The sequence below is a fragment of the Tupaia chinensis genome, unplaced genomic scaffold (genome assembly GCF_000334495.1).
Source record: "Tupaia chinensis unplaced genomic scaffold, TupChi_1.0 Scaffold000207_1, whole genome shotgun sequence".
Classification (NCBI taxonomy): Eukaryota; Metazoa; Chordata; class Mammalia; order Scandentia; family Tupaiidae; genus Tupaia; species Tupaia belangeri.
Genome location: NW_006159682.1, coordinates 316,647 through 336,547, shown reverse-complemented (window position 1 = coordinate 336,547; position 19,901 = coordinate 316,647). Strand labels below are relative to the sequence as shown.

The window sequence follows — 19,901 nt, the reverse complement described above, 5'->3', positions numbered from 1 at the left end:
AATTCATTAAAGGATGCATTATTTGCTGGAGAGAGGCAGAGAGAAAGGAGGGCATGGTAATGCCACAATCCCTTCTCCTCCATCTATCCCTTCTTTTGAAACTTTAGGCACTCATGCACATGCTCCTGGCATGTTTCTCAAGCTCCTAGTCTGAGACTCCAACCACATAGTCAGCCACGTGGGATCCAGCTGCTGTAACCACCAGGCCATGGGATGGCCTTCTCATTTTTATTATTGTTCTGTTTTGTTTTGTCTTCTTGCAATTTTTCAGAGGATGTGTGTACTTGTTAGAGAAAGGGAGATATTAAGAAAGCACCTCCCTGTGGGGGTGGTCATGCAGTCCCTTCTACTCCATTTCTCCCTCCTGGGAACTCATGTCCATGTGCCCAGTGTGTTTTTCAAGCCTCAGGACCAGGGCTTGGAATGCACAGTCAGCCATGTGGGATTTAGTTGCCTTACCTAATATACCTTTGGCTGGCCATGTTATTATTATTTTTTAAAAAATAATTACTTATTTTTATTTATTTAATTTTATTAGTTAATTAATTTTAATTTATTATTATTTTAAAATTTGCTATAGGGCATATGCACTTAACAGAGAGAGAGACAGTGGGAAAATGAGAAAGCAGGTTGCCAGGTCTGGAACTCGAACTGCAGTCAGCCATGTGGGAGTCCAGCACCCCAACCACCATGCCAACTGCTGGTGCTGCTATTATTATTTTTTTTAACAGGCTCATTATGTTGTGATTCTCTTACCTCACCCTTTGAGTAGCTGAGACCACAGGCATGCACCACAGTACCCAGTTTTCAGGGTGGACTGGGAACTGAACCATGGCCTCCTATATGACCCCACCCTGTTGAGTGGCAGTATCAACCAGCGTATGCTACCTCAGCTGGGTCAGCTCTCCTCTAGACTATATTGATGCTTCTGAAATAAACTTAGCAACCATCTGTCAAATTCCATGTTGAGATTTTGTTAGAATTTCACTGAACTTTCTGATTAATTTTGGGATAATAGTCTTTCAATTTCTGAGTTACTGCTACTTGGATCTTCTTTTTGTCTTTCAATTATGCTTCATAATTTTCTAAATTTTGTATTTTGAAATTGTATTTTCTAACTGGTTGTGAGTAAAAAGGATTGCCATTAATTTTTATTTCCTGTTTTGCTTATCTAAAAATATTACTGAGCTTCTTTACTTGTTCTTTGGTGTAGTCTTTTGGAATTTCTATGTAAGCAGTTGTATTACTTCCGTATAATAATTTTTTTTCTTTTCCATGTTTGTTTTTTATATTTCAAACTGACTTTTTTTTAGTGTGCTAATGGTATTTTGTCTTTTTGAAAAATCTACACTGATATGAATTTATCCACTTAAAATAAACAACCTGTCATTCAACAGGATTTAAGGCAGGAGAAAAGGTAGCTACCCGACCTGGCTTAGTATTTGATTCAAACAGTGAACTTAACTACATAACTGTAAAGAATACATTTAAACCTCAATTTCTTGATTTTCTCAGGTACCGTAATGGCTTTTCCCCTTCTTCCTTGATGACAGAATGGAATTTTTTTCAGCTGATCATCCCAAATCACATGACTCCAGTAACTCAAGAATGCTATAAGCCAATCCTTGTCAGCAACTGGTTAAAAGTGTCCATGCCACGCACCCAGGCATGTTAAGTCTTTTTAATTTAAGGGGGTGAGTGAATAGGTGAGAAGAGTGAGAAGAAAGTCTCTGGAAAAAGTTTCCTGACTTTTGAAAAGAGACATAAGAAATAAACCATCCTTTTCTCCTTCTAGATATAGTTGGTTCGCATATGGCATTTGTAACCATGGTATGCCAAGGATTGCACAGCGAAATGACTGAAAGAACCTGGGCATTTGATACCATCCCTGAATCTCTGAAGTAACCACATCTGGACCTGCCTCTATTTTGGATTGTTTTAATATCTGAGTCAATATTTTCTGTATTGTTTTTACTACTTTGGGTGATCACTGTTTTTGTGTGTTGCTACAAGCATCTTAGTTGAGACACTGACTGCCATATCCCTAGGCTAGTCCTCACAGAAAGCCCGTAAATAGACACACCTGTGAGAGTCCAAGATCCTGCAGTGCAAGTGGAGCTGAGCCCTTCACTGCTGAAATAGCGAGAATTTAGGGCCCAGAACAAAGAGCAGCCTAGATGTGTGTGTTGTCAGGTATTTATGTGACTGTCTAATGTGGTTGCAGAAGTTGTTTATAAACTGAGATATCTGGGGGCTTAAACCACAGAGAGCCTCCAATTCTCTTTCTTCACCTTGGTAGTGACTTCACTCTGTTGGGTGAAGACCATCAATTCCAGACACACCACATGGATTTAAAGGAAACAGATGGCAGCACGATCACCTACCTCCTTACTGCATGCTTGTCCTTTCTAAGGCTACTCTGCTTTTCAACTGCTTTATAGAGGAGTAACAAACAACTTTCTTCTAAAATAGATACAAACGGGGGCTGGTAGGTGGTGTGGTGGTGGTTAAGGGCGCTGGACTCCCAAATGGCTGACCACGTTAGAATCCCAGACCTCGCAGCTTGCTTTCTCACTTCCCCTCTCTCTCTGTCCTTCTCTGGTCAAATTAAAAATAAATAAATAAATAAATAAACAAAGTTAAGTAAAATAATTCTTTTAAAAGATAGATACAAATGACCATTTTATCTATTCAAGAACCTCACCTAGACCCTTGGTCTGGCCTTGCTCACTGAATCTGTAATCTCAGGCAGATTTGCTGACCCCTAGCTTGTAAAACAAGGAAGTCATCGTACCTGCACTTCCCCTATTTTCTGCTTCAGCGCTAATCATGTATTTTCACTACCCTAAGCAACTGTAAGTTCTGGAAGCCATGTATATCTTTCATTCTGTTTTTCTCACAGTTCCTAGTAAGGGTACCCTAAATATGTTTTGTGAAAAATCAAGTTTGGAGAAATTATTAGGTATTCCTCATTCTTATGCGCTTTGAATGGCAAGCTACAACAAGTAGTTTATCTTCAATTCATACCTCACGACATACCGAAATTCCCTCTTTGTTTCTTGTGGTTTCTTATACTTCCTTGAGTCTTTTATTCTACCACAGAATTTTAAAATTATTCCTTTTTTAGTTATTGTACTATTAACATTTTTTTCCAATATCATCTTTCCCTTTCTTCTCCTCTCTCTCATTCTTCTTTTTATTTTTTTTTTGAGTGGAATGAAAGCAAATTTTATATCATCTATTATATTTATTAAATATAATTTTGTAATAATAGATGGTATTTATTAAGTGTTACAGTATGCCAGGTATTCTGCTAAAAGTTTTACATGCTTTATCTATCTCGTTTAATCCATATAACTAACTATAAGGTAAAGAATTATTTATTATATTCTTTATAGATGAAAAATTAGAGGCTTTTAAAGGGTAAGCAATTTGAATAAGGAAACCCACCTAAGTATAGAACTGGGACTTAAAACCAAAGCTAACTTATACAGCTATTTTATCATACTGCCTCTAATATAATTTATCTTCTTTTTCTTCCTTCCTAAACTAGTAAGGTTCTAGAGGATTTCTTTCTTTCTTCCTTTTTGTAGATTTTTGCTATAGGGTGTGTGTGCTCACTGGACAGACAGAGAAAGTGAGAAATCACCTCGCTGAGGATGTGGCCACTCTGCAATCCCTTCTCCTCTATTCTCCTCTCGGGATTTTGGGCATGCACACACACACATACCCAGTGTGAGTTTAAGCCACTGGGTCCGGGACTTAAACTGTGGTCAACTAGTTAACCATTACTTCATCTGCTGGCCCCCAGAGGATTTCTTTAAATACTTATGTTAAAAATCCAAAGCACTATACACACATGATTATCAAAATAATACAGAAAGATAAAAAATGAGAGGCAAAAACCTACAGTTCTGGTCCCACTGTCAACACTTTTGACCACTGGCTTTTGCGGTCCTTAATCATTATCTCCATGTCTGGGATTATAAAACCTTGAACACTTAATGCCTCTATACCTTTTTATTTCCTATCATTAAAGAAAAGATTTCACTCACTCACAACTCCCAGGCCTCCAACTGTCCTTTCCTTCATTCTCATAACACAGTATCACTAGGCATCAATCTCTCTGACTTCAAACAACACACATAAACTTTATATTCTATCCCAACAATCATAACCAATATCTGTTGTTGCTCTGTATCGAGTTACACTTTTCTTCATTGAAGTAATAATTATCTGATGTTCATTCTAAATGGTTTATATTTCAAAAAGAATGATCAGGTCATCCTAAAAGTCACGATATATTTTCTATCCAAAATGTGTCACGACTTTTCTGATGACTGAAAATGTTGCTTTTTAGTTGCAGGTCTCTAAGTGCTTTGTGGTGAACTAGCAGTTTTTAATTGAAGAAAAGGTCCTTTATCCCTATCCTAGCAGACCAAAAATGGTTCCTTGAGTCTTTCATGAAGGTTTGGGGAGTAGACTTGCTATCTGTGTTGTGGCAATTGGGCTGTCTGTCCCATCATGGACAGATCTGGCGTATACCATGATGAAGTCTCAACTGCTAACCAAGGCACTCACCTGCTGTTGTCCCTGTAACCGCTGTTGAAGTTGAAGCCGAAGTTGGTTAGGTGCAGCTGGGGGTCTGTTAAGAGTCTGCCTGGGCTGCATGCCCATGCTGGGTGAAAAAGCCCCTCGGGGAGGTGTTACTTGAACAGGCATAGTCCCCAGTGAAGGTTTCTGCCTAACCATCCCTTGGAAAGGGCTAGGGAGATTGGCAGTAGGAGAAGGAGAAGAGTAAGGCTGAGAATAAAGGTTGGGTCTTTCCTCCATCATCAAAGGTGGTGTTGCCTGCTGTGGTGGAAATCTCTCTGATAATACATCCAGTCCACCTCCCTGTTAAGAAAGACACATTTATGCCAGTAAATAACATGCTTCTGTAAATACTTTCAGATCTGAGAACAGGTTATCTCTAGAAAGTGGCATTTTATATATATATTTATATTCATTCTGAATTTATGGTCTTCAGAAGTTTGCTACACAAAGGAATCATTTATGGAAGTTGTTTTTGAAATGGAATAATAGATTAATGGGAATATTTTAAATCTCAATAAAGAGGTAAAAATGTGGTTAAAAGTCACTAAATCACTGAAATAAAGCTAAATGGTTTAAAAAAAACTTCACTGCAAAACCTGATAATCAATAAACTTTACATTTAATATTAATAGGCTATCATGAGAAGGCAAGTCCTGAAGGAGGGAATCAATCAGGCATTTCTTTTTCTATCTTAAATACAAAACTCATGCTTTTACTAAAAGAAAAATCCAGGACCAGAAGATGGCATAATGGTTATGTTGCTGGACTCCCACGTAGTTGACCGTGGTTCAAGTCCTGAACTGGCAGCTTAAAACTCAGGCTGGATGTGTGTCCATGTGTACCCAAGATCCTGAGGGGAGGGGAGAATGAGGGAAAAGGGACTGTGGTGTGGCCATCCCCCCTCAGGGGTGATTTCTCTCTCTCTGTCTCTTTGGTGAGTGCATGTGCCCTATAGCAAAACAACAACAACAACAAAAATATTCTTTTTTCTTTTTTTGGAGAGATTTTCGCTATAGGGCACGTGCATTCGCCAGACAGACAGAGAGAGACATAGAGACAGAAAGCGAGAAATCACCCCCCAGGGGGATGGTCACACCGCAATCCCTTCTCCTCCATTCTCCTCTTGGGATCTTGGGCACGCACGCACACGCGCCTGGCGTGAGTTTTAAGCCACCGGGTCCGGGACGCGAACCACAGTCGACTACATGGGAGTCCAGCGACATAGCCATTACGCTAACTGCTGGTTCCCAACAAAAATATTCTTAAAAAAAAAAAAAGAATAGAGGGGCCAACAGGTGGCATGGTGGCTAAGGACAGTGGACTCCCACATGGCCAACTGTGATTCAAGTCCTGGACCTGGCGGCTTGCTTTCTCACTTTCCCTTTCTCTTTCCCGCTCTCGCTCTGTCCCTCTCTGATCAAATTAAATAAGATAAATAAATAAAGTTAAATAAAATAATTCTTTAAAAAAAGAATAGAAAAATTCATATAACAGAAAGCCATAGTTAAAAATTCTGAATGTTTTGATTGGTACCTACTATGAGAAATGTAAACTGTGACTCTGTGTGTGCATGTGCATGTGTAACTAAAAGAGTTTCAAAAAAGATCATTTCCCCTTTTCAATGGGCTATGCACTTTGTGTTTGTCACTATTCCACTCCATTAAAAAATGCTGTTTATGGATACACTAAATTGATTCTATCACCCCAGAGACCGAAAAATGCTAACCTGAAACTTGGGACATCATGGAATATACAGATGAAGACAAGAACAGGTGAAGGAGAAATTAGGTCCTAAAATAGGTGATGATATAAGTCTGAATTTGGCTCAAGCTGGAGCTTGTAAGACTCTGTTTCACAGTGAAAAGCTAAGATTTTCTAATTCTAACTATTTCTAATTATTATGCTACTTCTTATTTTAAAAGCCTATTATTTTCCTATTACATATTTTAATAATTTTCACCAGGGGAAAATTATAAAGCCAGCTAATGCATAGTGGGAACAATACTGAAAGATCCTACTTTATATAACATTCCAGTTTCTTAGGGCTACATCATTTAAATGAGTCCAACTTTAATAAATACCTGAACAAGTTTGTCAATCCCCAGAGCTCTGTCTAGCTCAGCCAGCTCAGTTTCATCTTTGCCACTGAGGAAGGACACCAGCTGCTCGAGGAGAGCTTTCTCATCATTTCTTCCTTCTACTGTCGTTGGTGGACAGAGAAGCTCGTCTAACTGTGAACTGATACACGGGCTGCAGGATCAAAAGACAAGGAAATTTCAGACAGACAAGGAAAAATGAATATTTCAATTTTAAGAATGCAAATATATACACACATGTACATATCTATGTAAAACTAGTTCTAGAAAATTCTCTGTTGAGATGCTTTGCAATCGGTTCTAGTGCAATTAAAAGCTCTGTGACTAATGTCCAGAAATTAAATGAGTATTTGCCACATAGCTTGAATATATTTTTAATTCTTTTGTCTATCATTGAATTCTGTTTCCATATGCTTAATGTTAGTTTATAGAAATAGTCTGAAAAATTAACCAAACATTATTTTTTAAAAAGGAGAAAAAGTCTTTAATAAAAGTAAAAGATAAAAATTAGTCAAAAATGCAGAAAAAATCATTTAGCCTATATTCAGATTTATTCTACTTATTCTCTTCATTCTATGGGTGTCATTAATTGTTGATAATCGAACCATAATCAAAACAGTACATATTACATTACTTAACTTTCAAGATAATCAAATCACATTGCTAGGACTATTGTTTACAAAAGAACCCCAACTGTAAAATAAAATAAGCTAGTGTTAAGCAAAAAAACAAACTGTTCACTGATTACATGTAAAAAATATGTAATCTAATCCAACTGATACCAACTGATAAATAAAACAGTAAACTATAGAAGTATATGTGCATAAAAATAATACTAATAACATTAATTCAATCATAAAGATCTTGTTCTGGGAAGGTAAATAGGAACACAGTTAAATTTCTAAACCTCCCTTAATACTATCTAGTCATCCTTTGCTGCCAGGTATGAGATATACTCTGTGCTACGGAATACAACTGCCTGTGCGGATTAAAGTCTTTTTTTTTTTTTTTAAGGTTTTTGTCATAGGGTGTGTACGCTCACCGGAGAAAGACAGCGAGAGGGAAAGTGAAAAATCATCCCCCTGGGAGATGGCCATGTCACAGTCCCTTCTCCTCTACTCTCCCCCTGGAATTTTGAGCGTGCACACACACTTGGCCCAGTGTGATTCTCAAGCTGCCAGTCCGAGAGTCCAGCGTCCCAACCACTATACCACCTGCTGCCCCCATGGGTTAAAATCTTATCAAGATGGGACACTTAGTAGATCTAAAGAGTAACTTTCTTCCTTATGCCTTCCTTCTCCAAACAAAGAAAAATGCTGGACAATTATTATAGAACTGTAAGTTTATGAGTGACATAGTTACACTGAGGCTAATTCATCCACAGGTCCTAGAAATATTATGGCAATCAATCAAAGCAGAGTAATCAATGAAATCTAAAACTCTAGATGTACAGTCTATCAGCTTTTTTGTGACTACAATGTACACTACAATGTATACTAGTCTTATGATCATACGATAAATTTTTAGCTCAGTGTCTCCTCCCCCAATTTTACATTAAATGTTTATATCTATTAATATCTCACAAAACATCAATGTAGATTAGAATCAAGCATGGGAAAGGTAGTTCTTCTTTTTTTAGAAGTTGGTATCTGGTACTTTATGAAATACAAAATATAACTTACTCTTCTGGTTTATTCTGATTTACAGCAGTCACTGAGTTATTCGCCCATGGAATCTGATCACCCGTTCCTGGCTGTCCAAATTGGTTATCAATTGCTTCTAATTCCAGTTCAGGTAATCCTGATGAAGAAGAAAAAGGAAGACATCATTATCACAATGGTGGATAAAGTAGTAACATTTTTCAGATGTAATATATCATAAAGTAAGATTTCCCATGTGAAATATTACTTTAATGATACAAAGGCCAATTAATTTGAAACTTAAACACTCTAAAATATAAGGAAAAGTAAATGAGAAAGTAAGAAAAGGTCTCCGAATCTATGAAAAACAGATGTTAAAAAGTGTGCATACAAACTGATGTTACCATACTAGCATCACTTGGGACTTCGTCAGAAATTATTTAAAGATGAATATAACAATTTTAGTCACTGCCTTTTCAGAGTACAGCATATTAGAATATGCTATCAGTAGTGACAGTGACAACACCATGAAATGAGAGCGGCAAACAAAAGATAAAATACATTCTGTAAGAGTCAAGAACAGAAACTAGAGTCTGAGGCCACCTGATAAATGGACTAAGCTATGAAAGTGTTCATCTACGAATATAGCTAACAATAACAGTATAGTAAGGGAGGCTTGGGGCTGGAAGGTGGTATGATGGTTGAGGCACTGGATTCCCACATGGCAAACTACGGTTCAAGTCCTAGACCTGATGGCTTGCTTTCTCACTTTCCCTCTCTCTCTCTCTGTCTCTTTCTGGTCAAATTAAAAATAAATAAATAAATAAATAAATAAGTAAAATTAAGTCAATAATTCTTTTTAAAAACCTTTTAAAATAATAATGGAGGCTTATAAAGATGGCTCAAATGAAAATAGATTAAATTATGCTTTGTAATAGAAGAAAATAGTATATGAACTGAAAATTTTTCTGTAGGAATTTTTTGAAAGCTTTTTAATTATTCCATTTACAGCTGAAAAAATATAAATTACCTAAATTCTAAAAATTTAGGGAAGATCATGATGCATTTTTTGTGTAGAAAAAAATGTCATGACTTTTTCAACAACCCAATATTAAATAAAAAAGAAAAAAAGCATAGTCTTAGACATGTTCCAGATAACTACTTTTATTTTTTAAAAACTTATTTCTTTCATGAGTAAGAGAAACAGACAATTAGCACTCCCAACAGGGTCATAGCACCATGATCCACCACTAGCTTCATCCAATCCCAGATCATGGATATGCATATCTACAGGTATACACAGGGAGGTCTCTAGACTTGAACCAGGAACCTTCCTGTTGTGACTGCTTCAAAGAACATTGTGCTTTGTTTGTTTTTGAGAGGTTTCTGCTATAGGGCGCTTGCACTCACCAGAAGGACAGAGAGAGAGAGACAGAAAGTGAGAAATCATCCCCCGGGGAGATGGCCACGCTGCAATCTCTTCTCCATTCTCCTCTCGGGATCTTGGGCACGCACGCACATGCGCCCGGTGTGAGTTTAAGCCACCAGGTCTGGGACTCAAATAGCATTCGACTACGTGGGAGTCCAGCGACATAGCCATTATGCCAACAGCTGGTCCCAGAACACTGTGTTTTATTGTTGTGGTACTGTCTAGCCCTCTAGGATAATCCTGTTTTTATAAACAATTCCAAATATATTAATAGAAAAGAGTTCTGGAGGACTGTTTACAGTCATGTGTTAGATACTGACTTTTCGGTCAACAACAGACCATATACATAATGGTGGTTACATAAAGAGCGTCTTGGCTATCTCCTATAGCCCAGGTATGTAGTAAGTTATACTACCTAGAGTTGTGTAAGTACACTCTACAATGTTAGCACAAGTATGAAACAACCTAATGATCCATTTCTTACAATCTACCCCTATCATGAAGCAACACATTGTATATCCTTGGTTCATTTCAGGTAGTGAGATTAAGGACTGCTTTCTTTTTATGTTTCCTTATAATTACTTAAGATGCATATATATTAATTGGTCTTTATTCTGGGCTGAATTGTACCCATTCCAAATTCATATGTTGAAGCTCTAACCTTAAGTACCTCAGATTGTGACTGTATTAGATGTCTCTAAAGAGTTATGGAGAATGAAAAAAAAAAAAAAGAGTTATGGAGAATGTATATCATGAAAAACACCATGCATGGATTTAGAATATTTCTGTACCAATATAATCTTGGACTTTAGTTATATTTTCCACAAACTTTTTGAAGTCCACTCATATTTGGAAACAAGGCCTTTGAAGAAGTAATTAAGTTAAACTGGGCCATTATGGTGGGCCCTGATCAAATATGGTTAGTGTCTTTTTAAGAAGAAAAGGGTAGGACAACAGAGGACACAGAGAAGAGGCAATCATTTATTTTATATACAGAGATTTTGTTATAGGGCACATGCACTTGCCAGAGAGACAGAGAGACATAAAGCAAGAAGTCACCCCCTGGGGGGATGGCCATACTGCAATCCCTTCTCCTCCATTCTCCTCTTGGGATTTTGGGCACACACCCACACATGCCTAGCCTGAGTTTTAAGCTGCCGGGTCTGGGACTTGAACCATGGTTGATTACGTGGAAGTCCAGCAACATAACCATTATATGCCAACTGCTGATCCTGAAGGCAGCTATTTCTAAGCCAAAGAAAGGGCCTCAGAAGAAACCAAACTCGCTGACACCCTTGTTTGGACTTACAGCCTCCAGAATTGTAAGAAAATAAAAATTTTCTTACTTACACTACTCAGTCTATGTTATTTCATCATAGCAGCTCCAGTAAGCTAATGTAATCTTGAAAACAAAAACATGCTGGAAGAGTGTTGGAGTTTTAAAAGAAAGGTGTTGAGATAGAATTTCCCTTTCTTTCTTTCTTTCTTTCTTTCTTTCTTTCTTTCTTTCTTTCTTTCTTTATTTTTTGAGAGGTTTTCGCTATAGGGCGCGTGCGCTCGCCAGAGAGAGAGAGACATAGACAGAAAGTGAGAAATCACCCCCCAGGGGGGATGGTCACGCTGCAATTCCTTCTCCTCCATTCTCCTCTCGGGATCTTGGGCACGCACGCACACGCGCCCGGCATGAGTTCTAAGCCACCGGGTCCGGGACACGAAACGCGGTCGACTACGTGGGAGTCCAGTGACATAGCCATTAGGTTAACTGCTGGTTCCCCCCATTCTAATGAATAAAGAATAAGTAGATTTCAGGATGCCCCCAAAATGTATTTAGTGCTGTAAATGGATCATTATCAACTACACAAAATATGTTAGGCTCATCTTTATGTGAAATGTAGCCAACAGTATATATGAAAAATTGGGTAACATAAAGACATGTTCACTTTAAAATGCATACAATTATAGCTTTCAATGTTATTGGTCTCCATCATAGCAAAAGATAGAGCAATCAAAGTCTGCAGGAGTCTAAAACACACAGGAAACAAACAATAGCAAAAATGGTGATGGGAAAGTGATCACTTAACTTCTGTCATTATTTAAATCTGGAAGCTGGTCAAAGGGGGTTATCTAAAATTGTCCCGTTGCTTTGCTCCACATGTTAATTCCTCAATCCCATTCCCTTTAAGAAATCTAATCTAGGTTCAGCTGCAACTGGACAGGTAGTTAGGTGCTGCTGGGCAACACTGGAACCACACAGGAGGTCTGGGTCTGGGATGGGGCATGAATGGATCACTTATGATCCTGGCTAGCTGGCTGGTAGGCTATATGGAGGATCATGGCATGAAAAGACTCTGTCAAAGTGCCCTCCCTTGAGAAAGAAATGAATAAAATAAAATTAAAAAAAATTAATCTTGGGACCAGTAGATGGCGAAGTGGTTACATCACTGGACTCCCACATGGCCAACCGTGGTTAGAGTCCCAGACCTGGAAGCTTGAAACTCTCGCTGGGCGCATGTGCGTGCATGCCCCAAATCCTGAGAGGAACATGGAGTAGAAGGGACTGTGGCGTGGACATCCCCCCGGGGGATATTCATTGCTTCTGTCTCTCTGTCTCTTCGGCAAGTGCATGTGCCCTGTAACAAAACTCTCTCTAAAAAAAAGAAAAAAAATCTAATCTAGACAAATTAATTACATTTAAGAGTCTAAGAAAATTTACATGGCTGTTTACTATCAATATTAAGTATTGTAAGATAATTTTTTTTTTTTTTGGAGAGATTTTCACTGTAGGGCGCGTGCGCTCGCCAGACAGACAGAGAGAGACATAGAGACAGAAAGCGAGAAATCACCCCCCAGGGGGGATGGTCACGCCGCAATCCCTTCTCCTCCATTCTCCTCTCGGGATCTTGGGCACGCACGCACACGCGCCCGGCGTGGGTTTTAAGCCACCGGGTCCGGGACACGAACCGCGGTCGACTACGTGGGAATCCAGCGACATAGCCATTACGCTAACTGCTGGTTCCCAGTATTGTAAGATAATTTTTAAACTCAATATTAGGACACGGTAACTCATTTTACTAGTCGTGATGGAAAAGCATGTTACGAAAATAACTTAGATAAAATATCTTCAAAATAGGGGCCAGCAGGTGGCATGGTGGTTGGGGCGCTGGACTCCCACATGGCCGATGGCAGTCTGAGTCCAGGGTCTGGCAGCTTGCTTTCTCATGATCTCTCACTCACTCTCTCTGTCTTTCTCTGGTCAAATAAAAAATAATAATAATAATAATAGGGACCAGCAGATGGCATAATGGTTGCGTTGCTGGACTCCCACATAGTCGATCATAGTTTGAGTCCTGGATTCAGTGGCTTAAACTTAAACGCTGGGCATGTGTGCATGCGTGCCCAAGATCCTGAGAGGAGGATAGAGGAGAAAGGGATTGCGGTGTGGCCATTCCCCCTGAGGGGTGATTTCTCGTTTTCTGTCTCTCTGTCTCTATCTGGCTTTCCGGTGAGTGCATGTGTCCTATATAAATAAATAAAATAATAATAATAATAATAATGAATAAAATCAATGAAGTAATTATTTAAAAAATATTTTCAAGAGGCCGGCAGGTGGTGTGGTAGTTAGGGTGCTGGACTCTCATATAGCCAATCAAGGTTTGAGTCCTGGACCTGGCAGCCTGCTTTCTCATTCCCACCCCCTTCCTTGCTCTGTCCCTCTTTGGTCAAATTAAACATAAATAAATAAAATTAAAATAATTCTTTAAAAAAATACATTTTCAAAATAAAATAAAATGCATGTGCTAAGTCTGGTGACTAGGCAAATACAAATAGCAAAAATAATCCCCAAATCGAATTTTGATTCAATTAAGTTTTATTTGCATAGGCCGTATGCTTAAAAGAAGTTGGTTTTTATTCTAAACATCATTTCAACCTTTTGGAACTTCTTTTAGAAACTGCCTTCTATTAAAATTTGAGGATTTACTGGAATCTTTTGGGAAATACTCAAGTTACTTCTGTTTGTCCAGAGAATAAACAGAATTTTTGGTCATGATTGTAAACCGAACGCAAACATGAGTAAGTGTGTACACATGTACTGTAAGCCAAGCACGGTCATTTTGTTGGAGAGACAGCTGGAAGGGGGAGGGGGTCGAAAAGAAGCCTGTTGACATCTTTGTAAGGGCTCAACAGCACACTTGTTCCATTTAAAATCTGGTTAGAGAGGAAACTGCAGCCTCATTAGCCACACTAAACCTAGTGAAAAACTGAATGTGTATGGCATGGCGCTGTACAGTCTCTGTGGGTATGTATTTTTTGGAGGTATAGAAAGAATAAACAAGGAAGTCTTTCATTATATATCTTTTGGGCGATTTTTTTTTGAATATTGAAGTATGTATTAAATTACTAAAAACAACACACTAAGTGTAACTTCAATAACAGCAAAGTTATCAAATAATGTAAGAATTTTCAGCGCACGAAGTAGAGAACATTGTCTCAACCGAGAGGGTGGCTTTTGCACATTCTCTAACAGTTTATTTAGTATATGCTGATTCTCTGTGCTCATGGTTCATTTTCTACAGCTGTTGGTAAGGAAGTTTCTTGTTTGGCTTTGTGTCCCATTTGGCAGTAAATATGCACAGGAATCAGTGTTTTATTTTATTTTAATATGATGCAGGCAAAGGACTCATTTCTCTAAGATACTAAAAAACTTATAAATCAGTAAGATAAAAAAAAACAATAACTCAACAGAAAAAGCTGAGAATATGAATAGTTCACATAAAATCACTGAAAAATGACCAACCAACCTAATTCACAATAATTAAAAAAAAAAAAAGGTTACAATAACACTGAGATACCTAAAAAACCAAGAAACAAACAAACAAACAATTCTAGCTTGGTGGCTAAGGGAGCCAGATCCCACACTGCCCACTGCAGTTCGAGTCCTGGTGCCACAGTGGCTTGAAAAGCACACAGGGCATATGAGCTCTGAATCCCAACAGGAGAGATGAATGGAGGAGACGGGGCTGTGGCGTGCATGCCCCATAGAGCGGTGCTTTCTCCTTTCCCTCTCCCTGCCTCTCTGGCAAGTAGACATATCCTGGCAATAAAAAATTTAGAAAGTAAAACTATTATATTGACAAAGATGAGAAAGTATGTATTGGCAAGGATATGCAGAAAAAGGAACATCACTGGTTAAAGTGTAAACCGGTATAATCTCTAAGAAGGGCCACTTGAAAATATCTACTTCTGTGACCCAAGAATTCTATTCAGGACATCTATTAATATTTTAGATATACTCTTATATTTCGTATGTTGTCTCTAAGCTAGATTATTCATTACAGCTTTCTAACAGTGAAAGATGCCTACTCTTAGGCAATTGGTTAAGTAAGTTCTGTCACAACTATGAAGAGCTGTACAAGCTATAAAGAAAAGCAAGGGGGGACAGCAGATGGCATTAGAGGTTATGTTGCTGGACTCCCACTTGGGCAATCGCACTTCGAATCCCAGACCTAGTGTCTTGAAAATCATGCCAGGCAAGTGTGTGTGCATTACCAAGACCCTGGGAGGAGAATGGAGGAAAAGGGATTGTGGTGTAGGCATCCACCCTGGAGGGTGACTTCTCACTTTCCCTCTTTTTGTCTCTATCCCTCCCCTGTAAACACATACACCCTAAGGCAAAAACCTCTTAAAAAAAAAAAAAAAGAAACAAAAAAAAAGATGTGTTCTACGTGCTGACACACAGTGACATCTAAAGAATATTAAGAACAAAAAAGATTAAGATACAGAACTGTGAATGTGTACAGCATGGCACTATTAAGTCTCTGTGTGGATATATTTTTTAGAAGTACAGGAACATTGAAACAAGGAGACTTTACTATACATCTTTGTTTTGGGGACTTTTTTTAATGTTGAAGTATGTGACTAAATTACTACTAATGACCTCCTTAGCCCCCAAAACCCTACAAAAACCCCCCACAAAACACACTAAACGTAACTTCAAAAAACAGGAAAGCTAAAATGGACCTTTTAGACCAGCCAGTGGGGTGGTGGTTAAGGTGGCTGGATCCCATAAGGCTGACTGTGTAGTTCCTGTCCCAGATCTGGCAGCCTGAAAGAAACATGCTGGGAACATGTGTGCATGCCTAAAATTCCTAAAGGGATTGTGGCATGGCCATCCCCCTTAGGGGTTGTTTTTTCACTTTATCTGTCTCTCTTCAGTCAGAGCACACATCTTTCTAGAAAAAAAATTTGTAATGGGTTTTTTAAGTACTGAAAATGTTGCAAGTGAAACTCAGTATTTTTATAGTTATAGAATATTTTTCATGTACTACAAATAATTACTATTTAACAAATAATCATTCCAGAAAGTATATGTTCACAGAACGTGAAAACCACCATCTTGGAGGTCATCCACTTACTCCAGTGATGCTGTCAATGTTTAAATACTTTTGGAATTCTTCAAGAACTATCTTAACTAGTCACAAGTCCTTCAAACAAATAAGTTTTCCCATAGGCACACTTAATTTTAGTTTTGATTTAAAAAACAGTAATTTTGGGGAGCAGCAAATTTGGTTCTAAATAACTTTGGACATTTTCAAAAATTAATCCAACCTCAAGAACAGGGATTTGAAGATAGTCAGAAGGACGCAGCAAAGGATTTGTAGGTTCTACCAAAGCAGCATATGACACACATTTTGATTAACAATACCCTTCATCTGTTTGTCTGTTATGAAAGAGCAATGTTTACCTGGATGTGCAGATGTAGTACACATTACTAACAAAATTATTTAAATAGTATGGACACACTGCATGGGTGTGTATGTGCAGACAAACTGCAGGTTGTTTTTTTTTTTAAAGAGACTTTTGCTGTAAGGTGTGTGCTCTTGCTGGAGAGACAGAGAGAGAAAGTGAGAAATCACCACTCATCCCCAGGGGGGATGGCCAGGGCACAATCCCTTGTCTTCCATTCTCCTCTTGGGATTTTAGGCATGCATGCATATGTGCCCAGTGTGAGTTTCAAGGCTCTGGGTCCAGGACTTGAACCACAGTTGGCCATGTGGGAGTCCAGCACCTTAACCACCATGCCACTTGGCGGCCCCAAATTGAAACCAGGTAGACTGAGTTTTAAATCCTGTTTATGTACACATTAACTGTGTAACTTAGGCAATTTTTTGTCCTAAGGAGATTTTCTAGAGAGACAAATGTAACTTCTATATTTTATTCTGCCTCCAAAAAGTCACTAAAATAACAAAACAAATAAAAAGGGACAAATTTACAGCTAAAGGAAAGGCAGAAGAAATACCACAGCAGCAGACTAGAACAAGAAACAATTTCAGAAAGATCAAACAGATGGAAACAAACTGAAATTTTAACTAAACTGAAATCCTTGCAACAGGTGAAAGAGGTTTCTCAAAATGTGAACATTTCCCAGAAGAACACCAGAACAACTCCAATTTCAGAGGGTTTCTGTGGGCACCTGGGCTGAGCAAGTGAAAGAACAGGCCCTGTGCAATTGCTGGCATAGTGAAAGAAGACTGAACAGCTGCCCCAGGCCTCTGCTCTGAATGCAGCTGGCCCTGGCATCTGCCCACAGGATTAAAATGGTGAGTACACGACTCAAGGTGGGCATTCTGCCCAGGGAATCTCCCAAAGTGGGCGCTAGGGCTGTCACAAGGGATCCCCCCCCCCAAGCCCGATTCCCTCCCAACAACTGAGAAACAGGGTGTCTATAATCAGAATCCATTCACTGCCAGGAGAAGAGGGTTTCTCACTTTAGCTAAAGAAATACACTAGCTATCGATTATTGTTTAAATTCTAGTTCCTTTTGATATGTATGGAGCGGAGAGTCAGCCAAAATTCACCAAACACTTGCAAAAAGTTAGCAGCAAGAAAGATAGCAAATGAATAGAGAAAGTAACTTAGAAGAAAAAAGACTAGTACAGAAAATGGATGACTTTAATAAATATCATCACGCAGATAAAAAGGGTTATCACATCCAAAGCAACAGACTCCTAAGAAAACAAGTATTTCTAGAAATTAAAAACAGATGGAAAGAAGTCAATAGATGGGCCAAAGAGCAGGATGAACACAGCTGAAGATTCTGTTTTGATGTGGAAAACTGAGCCCAGAGATTCTCTCAGAACAAAACAGCAAGGAAAAGGCAAAGAGAAAAGTAAGAGTCTGGGGGATCAAGCCCGGTGTTTTCATGTGAGCCCCAGGTGCTGAAGTACGATGGTGAAGACTATTCTTTGTGACACAGTTGCCCTTGGCATAGCTTAGCTGAAGACTGAGAGCCATGTGAGGAAAGGGGCTTGATTTCCCTGGGTGGGTGCAGGCTAAGACAGGAGCCAGTCGGCAGCAGACTGCGGTTCTCCGGACAGGCATGGAGTGATGACCAGTTTAGGGCTGGAGGGAGTGGAGAGAGCAGAGGGAGAAGTGATTCTTCAATTTTCTTGGCTTTTCATTGTCTTTTTCCTTTACATGCTACCATGTATTTGTCCCCACCTTCTTTTTCTTTTCTCTTTGCTTCTCCAGTTCTTTACTTTTTTTTTTTTCTTTCCCTTTTTTGTACCCACCTTGTTTCCTTAGCTGTATGCCTCTTGGATTCGTTTTTTTTTTTTTTTTTTTTCTTTCCCTTTTTTGTTCCCACCTTGTTTCCTTAGCTGTATGCCTCTTGGATTCGTTTTTTTTTTTTTTTTTTTTCTTTCCCTTTTTTGTTCCCACCTTGTTTCCTTAGCTGTATGCCTCTTGGATTCGTTTTTTTTTTTTTTTTTTTTCTTTCCCTTTTTTGTTCCCACCTTGTTTCCTTAGCTGTATGCCTCTTGGATTCGTTTTTTTTTTTTTTTTTTTTCTTTCCCTTTTTTGTTCCCACCTTGTTTCCTTAGCTGTATGCCTCTTGGATTCGTTTTTTTTTTTTTTTTTTTTCTTTCCCTTTTTTGTTCCCACCTTGTTTCCTTAGCTGTATGCCTCTTGGATTCGTTTTTTTTTTTTTTTTTTTTCCTCATCTTTACCTAAACACTGTAGATTGGCTACCAGCATCTATGGTGTTCCTCACCTACAGTTTTCTTTCCCTCTAACTAAGCTTTTAGTTTTTGCAGACATAGCAGCAAAAGGTGTAACACATTCTGGCCTATTTACATACTTTACATATGGAGCTGTATTTAGGAGGAGAATCTCAGAGGAAAAAAGAAAGATTCTTTCTTAAAACAGACTGTGAGAGAAAAGCACCCTGTTTTCACAGATGTGTAGAGCTAGAAGACACTTTCTATTAACTTCAATTTTTATCAAATTAGCACACATACATCATTTCAAAACTGAGAACTAAAAGGTCATAATGAATAAAAGCAGTTTTCTGCTTCACCCCAATTCTCTAAGCGAGATCATGGTTTTTTACAAAGTCACTGGTAAATATTTAGATGCCTAGGACTTGGCAAATACTACTGATAAGTCAAATTACAGGCCATCTTCCAACCTCCTTTCCTGTAGCATGTTTTCTTTATCTAGAGCTAACAGTTTCCCAGTTTTTCATTTGCCTGCTTTTCTAGGGGAATTCTCTGTATGCTACAACTTTCTGACATAAGTTTATCAATAACATTTTCTATAAACTCAAAGAAATCAATTTCATTTCTTTCCTGGAGGCCTCCTTTCCAGAGGACACAGGTACCCTGTTTCCTCAATCATGCCCATCTGGTATCATTCCTGGACTTACTTTCAGATCCTTTTCCCCCTGGACCCAGTATCTTTCTTTCTTTTTGTTTTTTTCCTATTTGTTAAAGGCTATCCTCCAGGACCTTCACTAGAAAAAGTGAATATATCATGCAAATATCTGAGCTCTATTAGATCTGAAAATGTCTTTCATTCTTTCTTGACAACTACTGGAATTGTGAATACCCAGTATTGGCTAGAACTCATTCTAACCTTCAATTCTTCTAAAACAAATGTTACTCATGAATAATATACACACAATAAAAGGCACCCATTTAAAGCGTATGGTTCAGCAAATTTTGACAAAGGTATAAGCTCACAACCTTCACCCTGGTTAAGAAAACAGAGTACTTCTGTCACCTCTAAAAGCTCTCCGGCATTCCAAAGCTGCCAATCCTTCCTGCAGCATCCTACCCCAGGCAATCAGTGACCAGACTTTCC

The 19,901-nt window shown here is 38.5% G+C and overlaps 1 protein-coding gene across 5 annotated transcripts in view; it reads right to left on the bottom strand.

Moving 5' to 3' along the window:
* NCOA1 (nuclear receptor coactivator 1) overlaps positions 1 to 19,901 on the bottom strand; it is a 206,888-nt gene that overhangs the window by 37,200 nt on the left and 149,787 nt on the right. For all 5 annotated transcript variants that reach the window (XM_006147233.3, XM_027771343.1, XM_006147235.3 and 2 more), the window contains exons 12-14: positions 8,375 to 8,492; positions 6,678 to 6,846; positions 4,582 to 4,896 (exon numbers count right to left, since the gene is read on the bottom strand). In XM_006147233.3, coding sequence (XP_006147295.1) covers positions 4,582 to 4,896; positions 6,678 to 6,846; positions 8,375 to 8,492 — 602 coding nt within the window. The remainder of the gene's footprint in view (positions 1 to 4,581; positions 4,897 to 6,677; positions 6,847 to 8,374; positions 8,493 to 19,901) is intronic.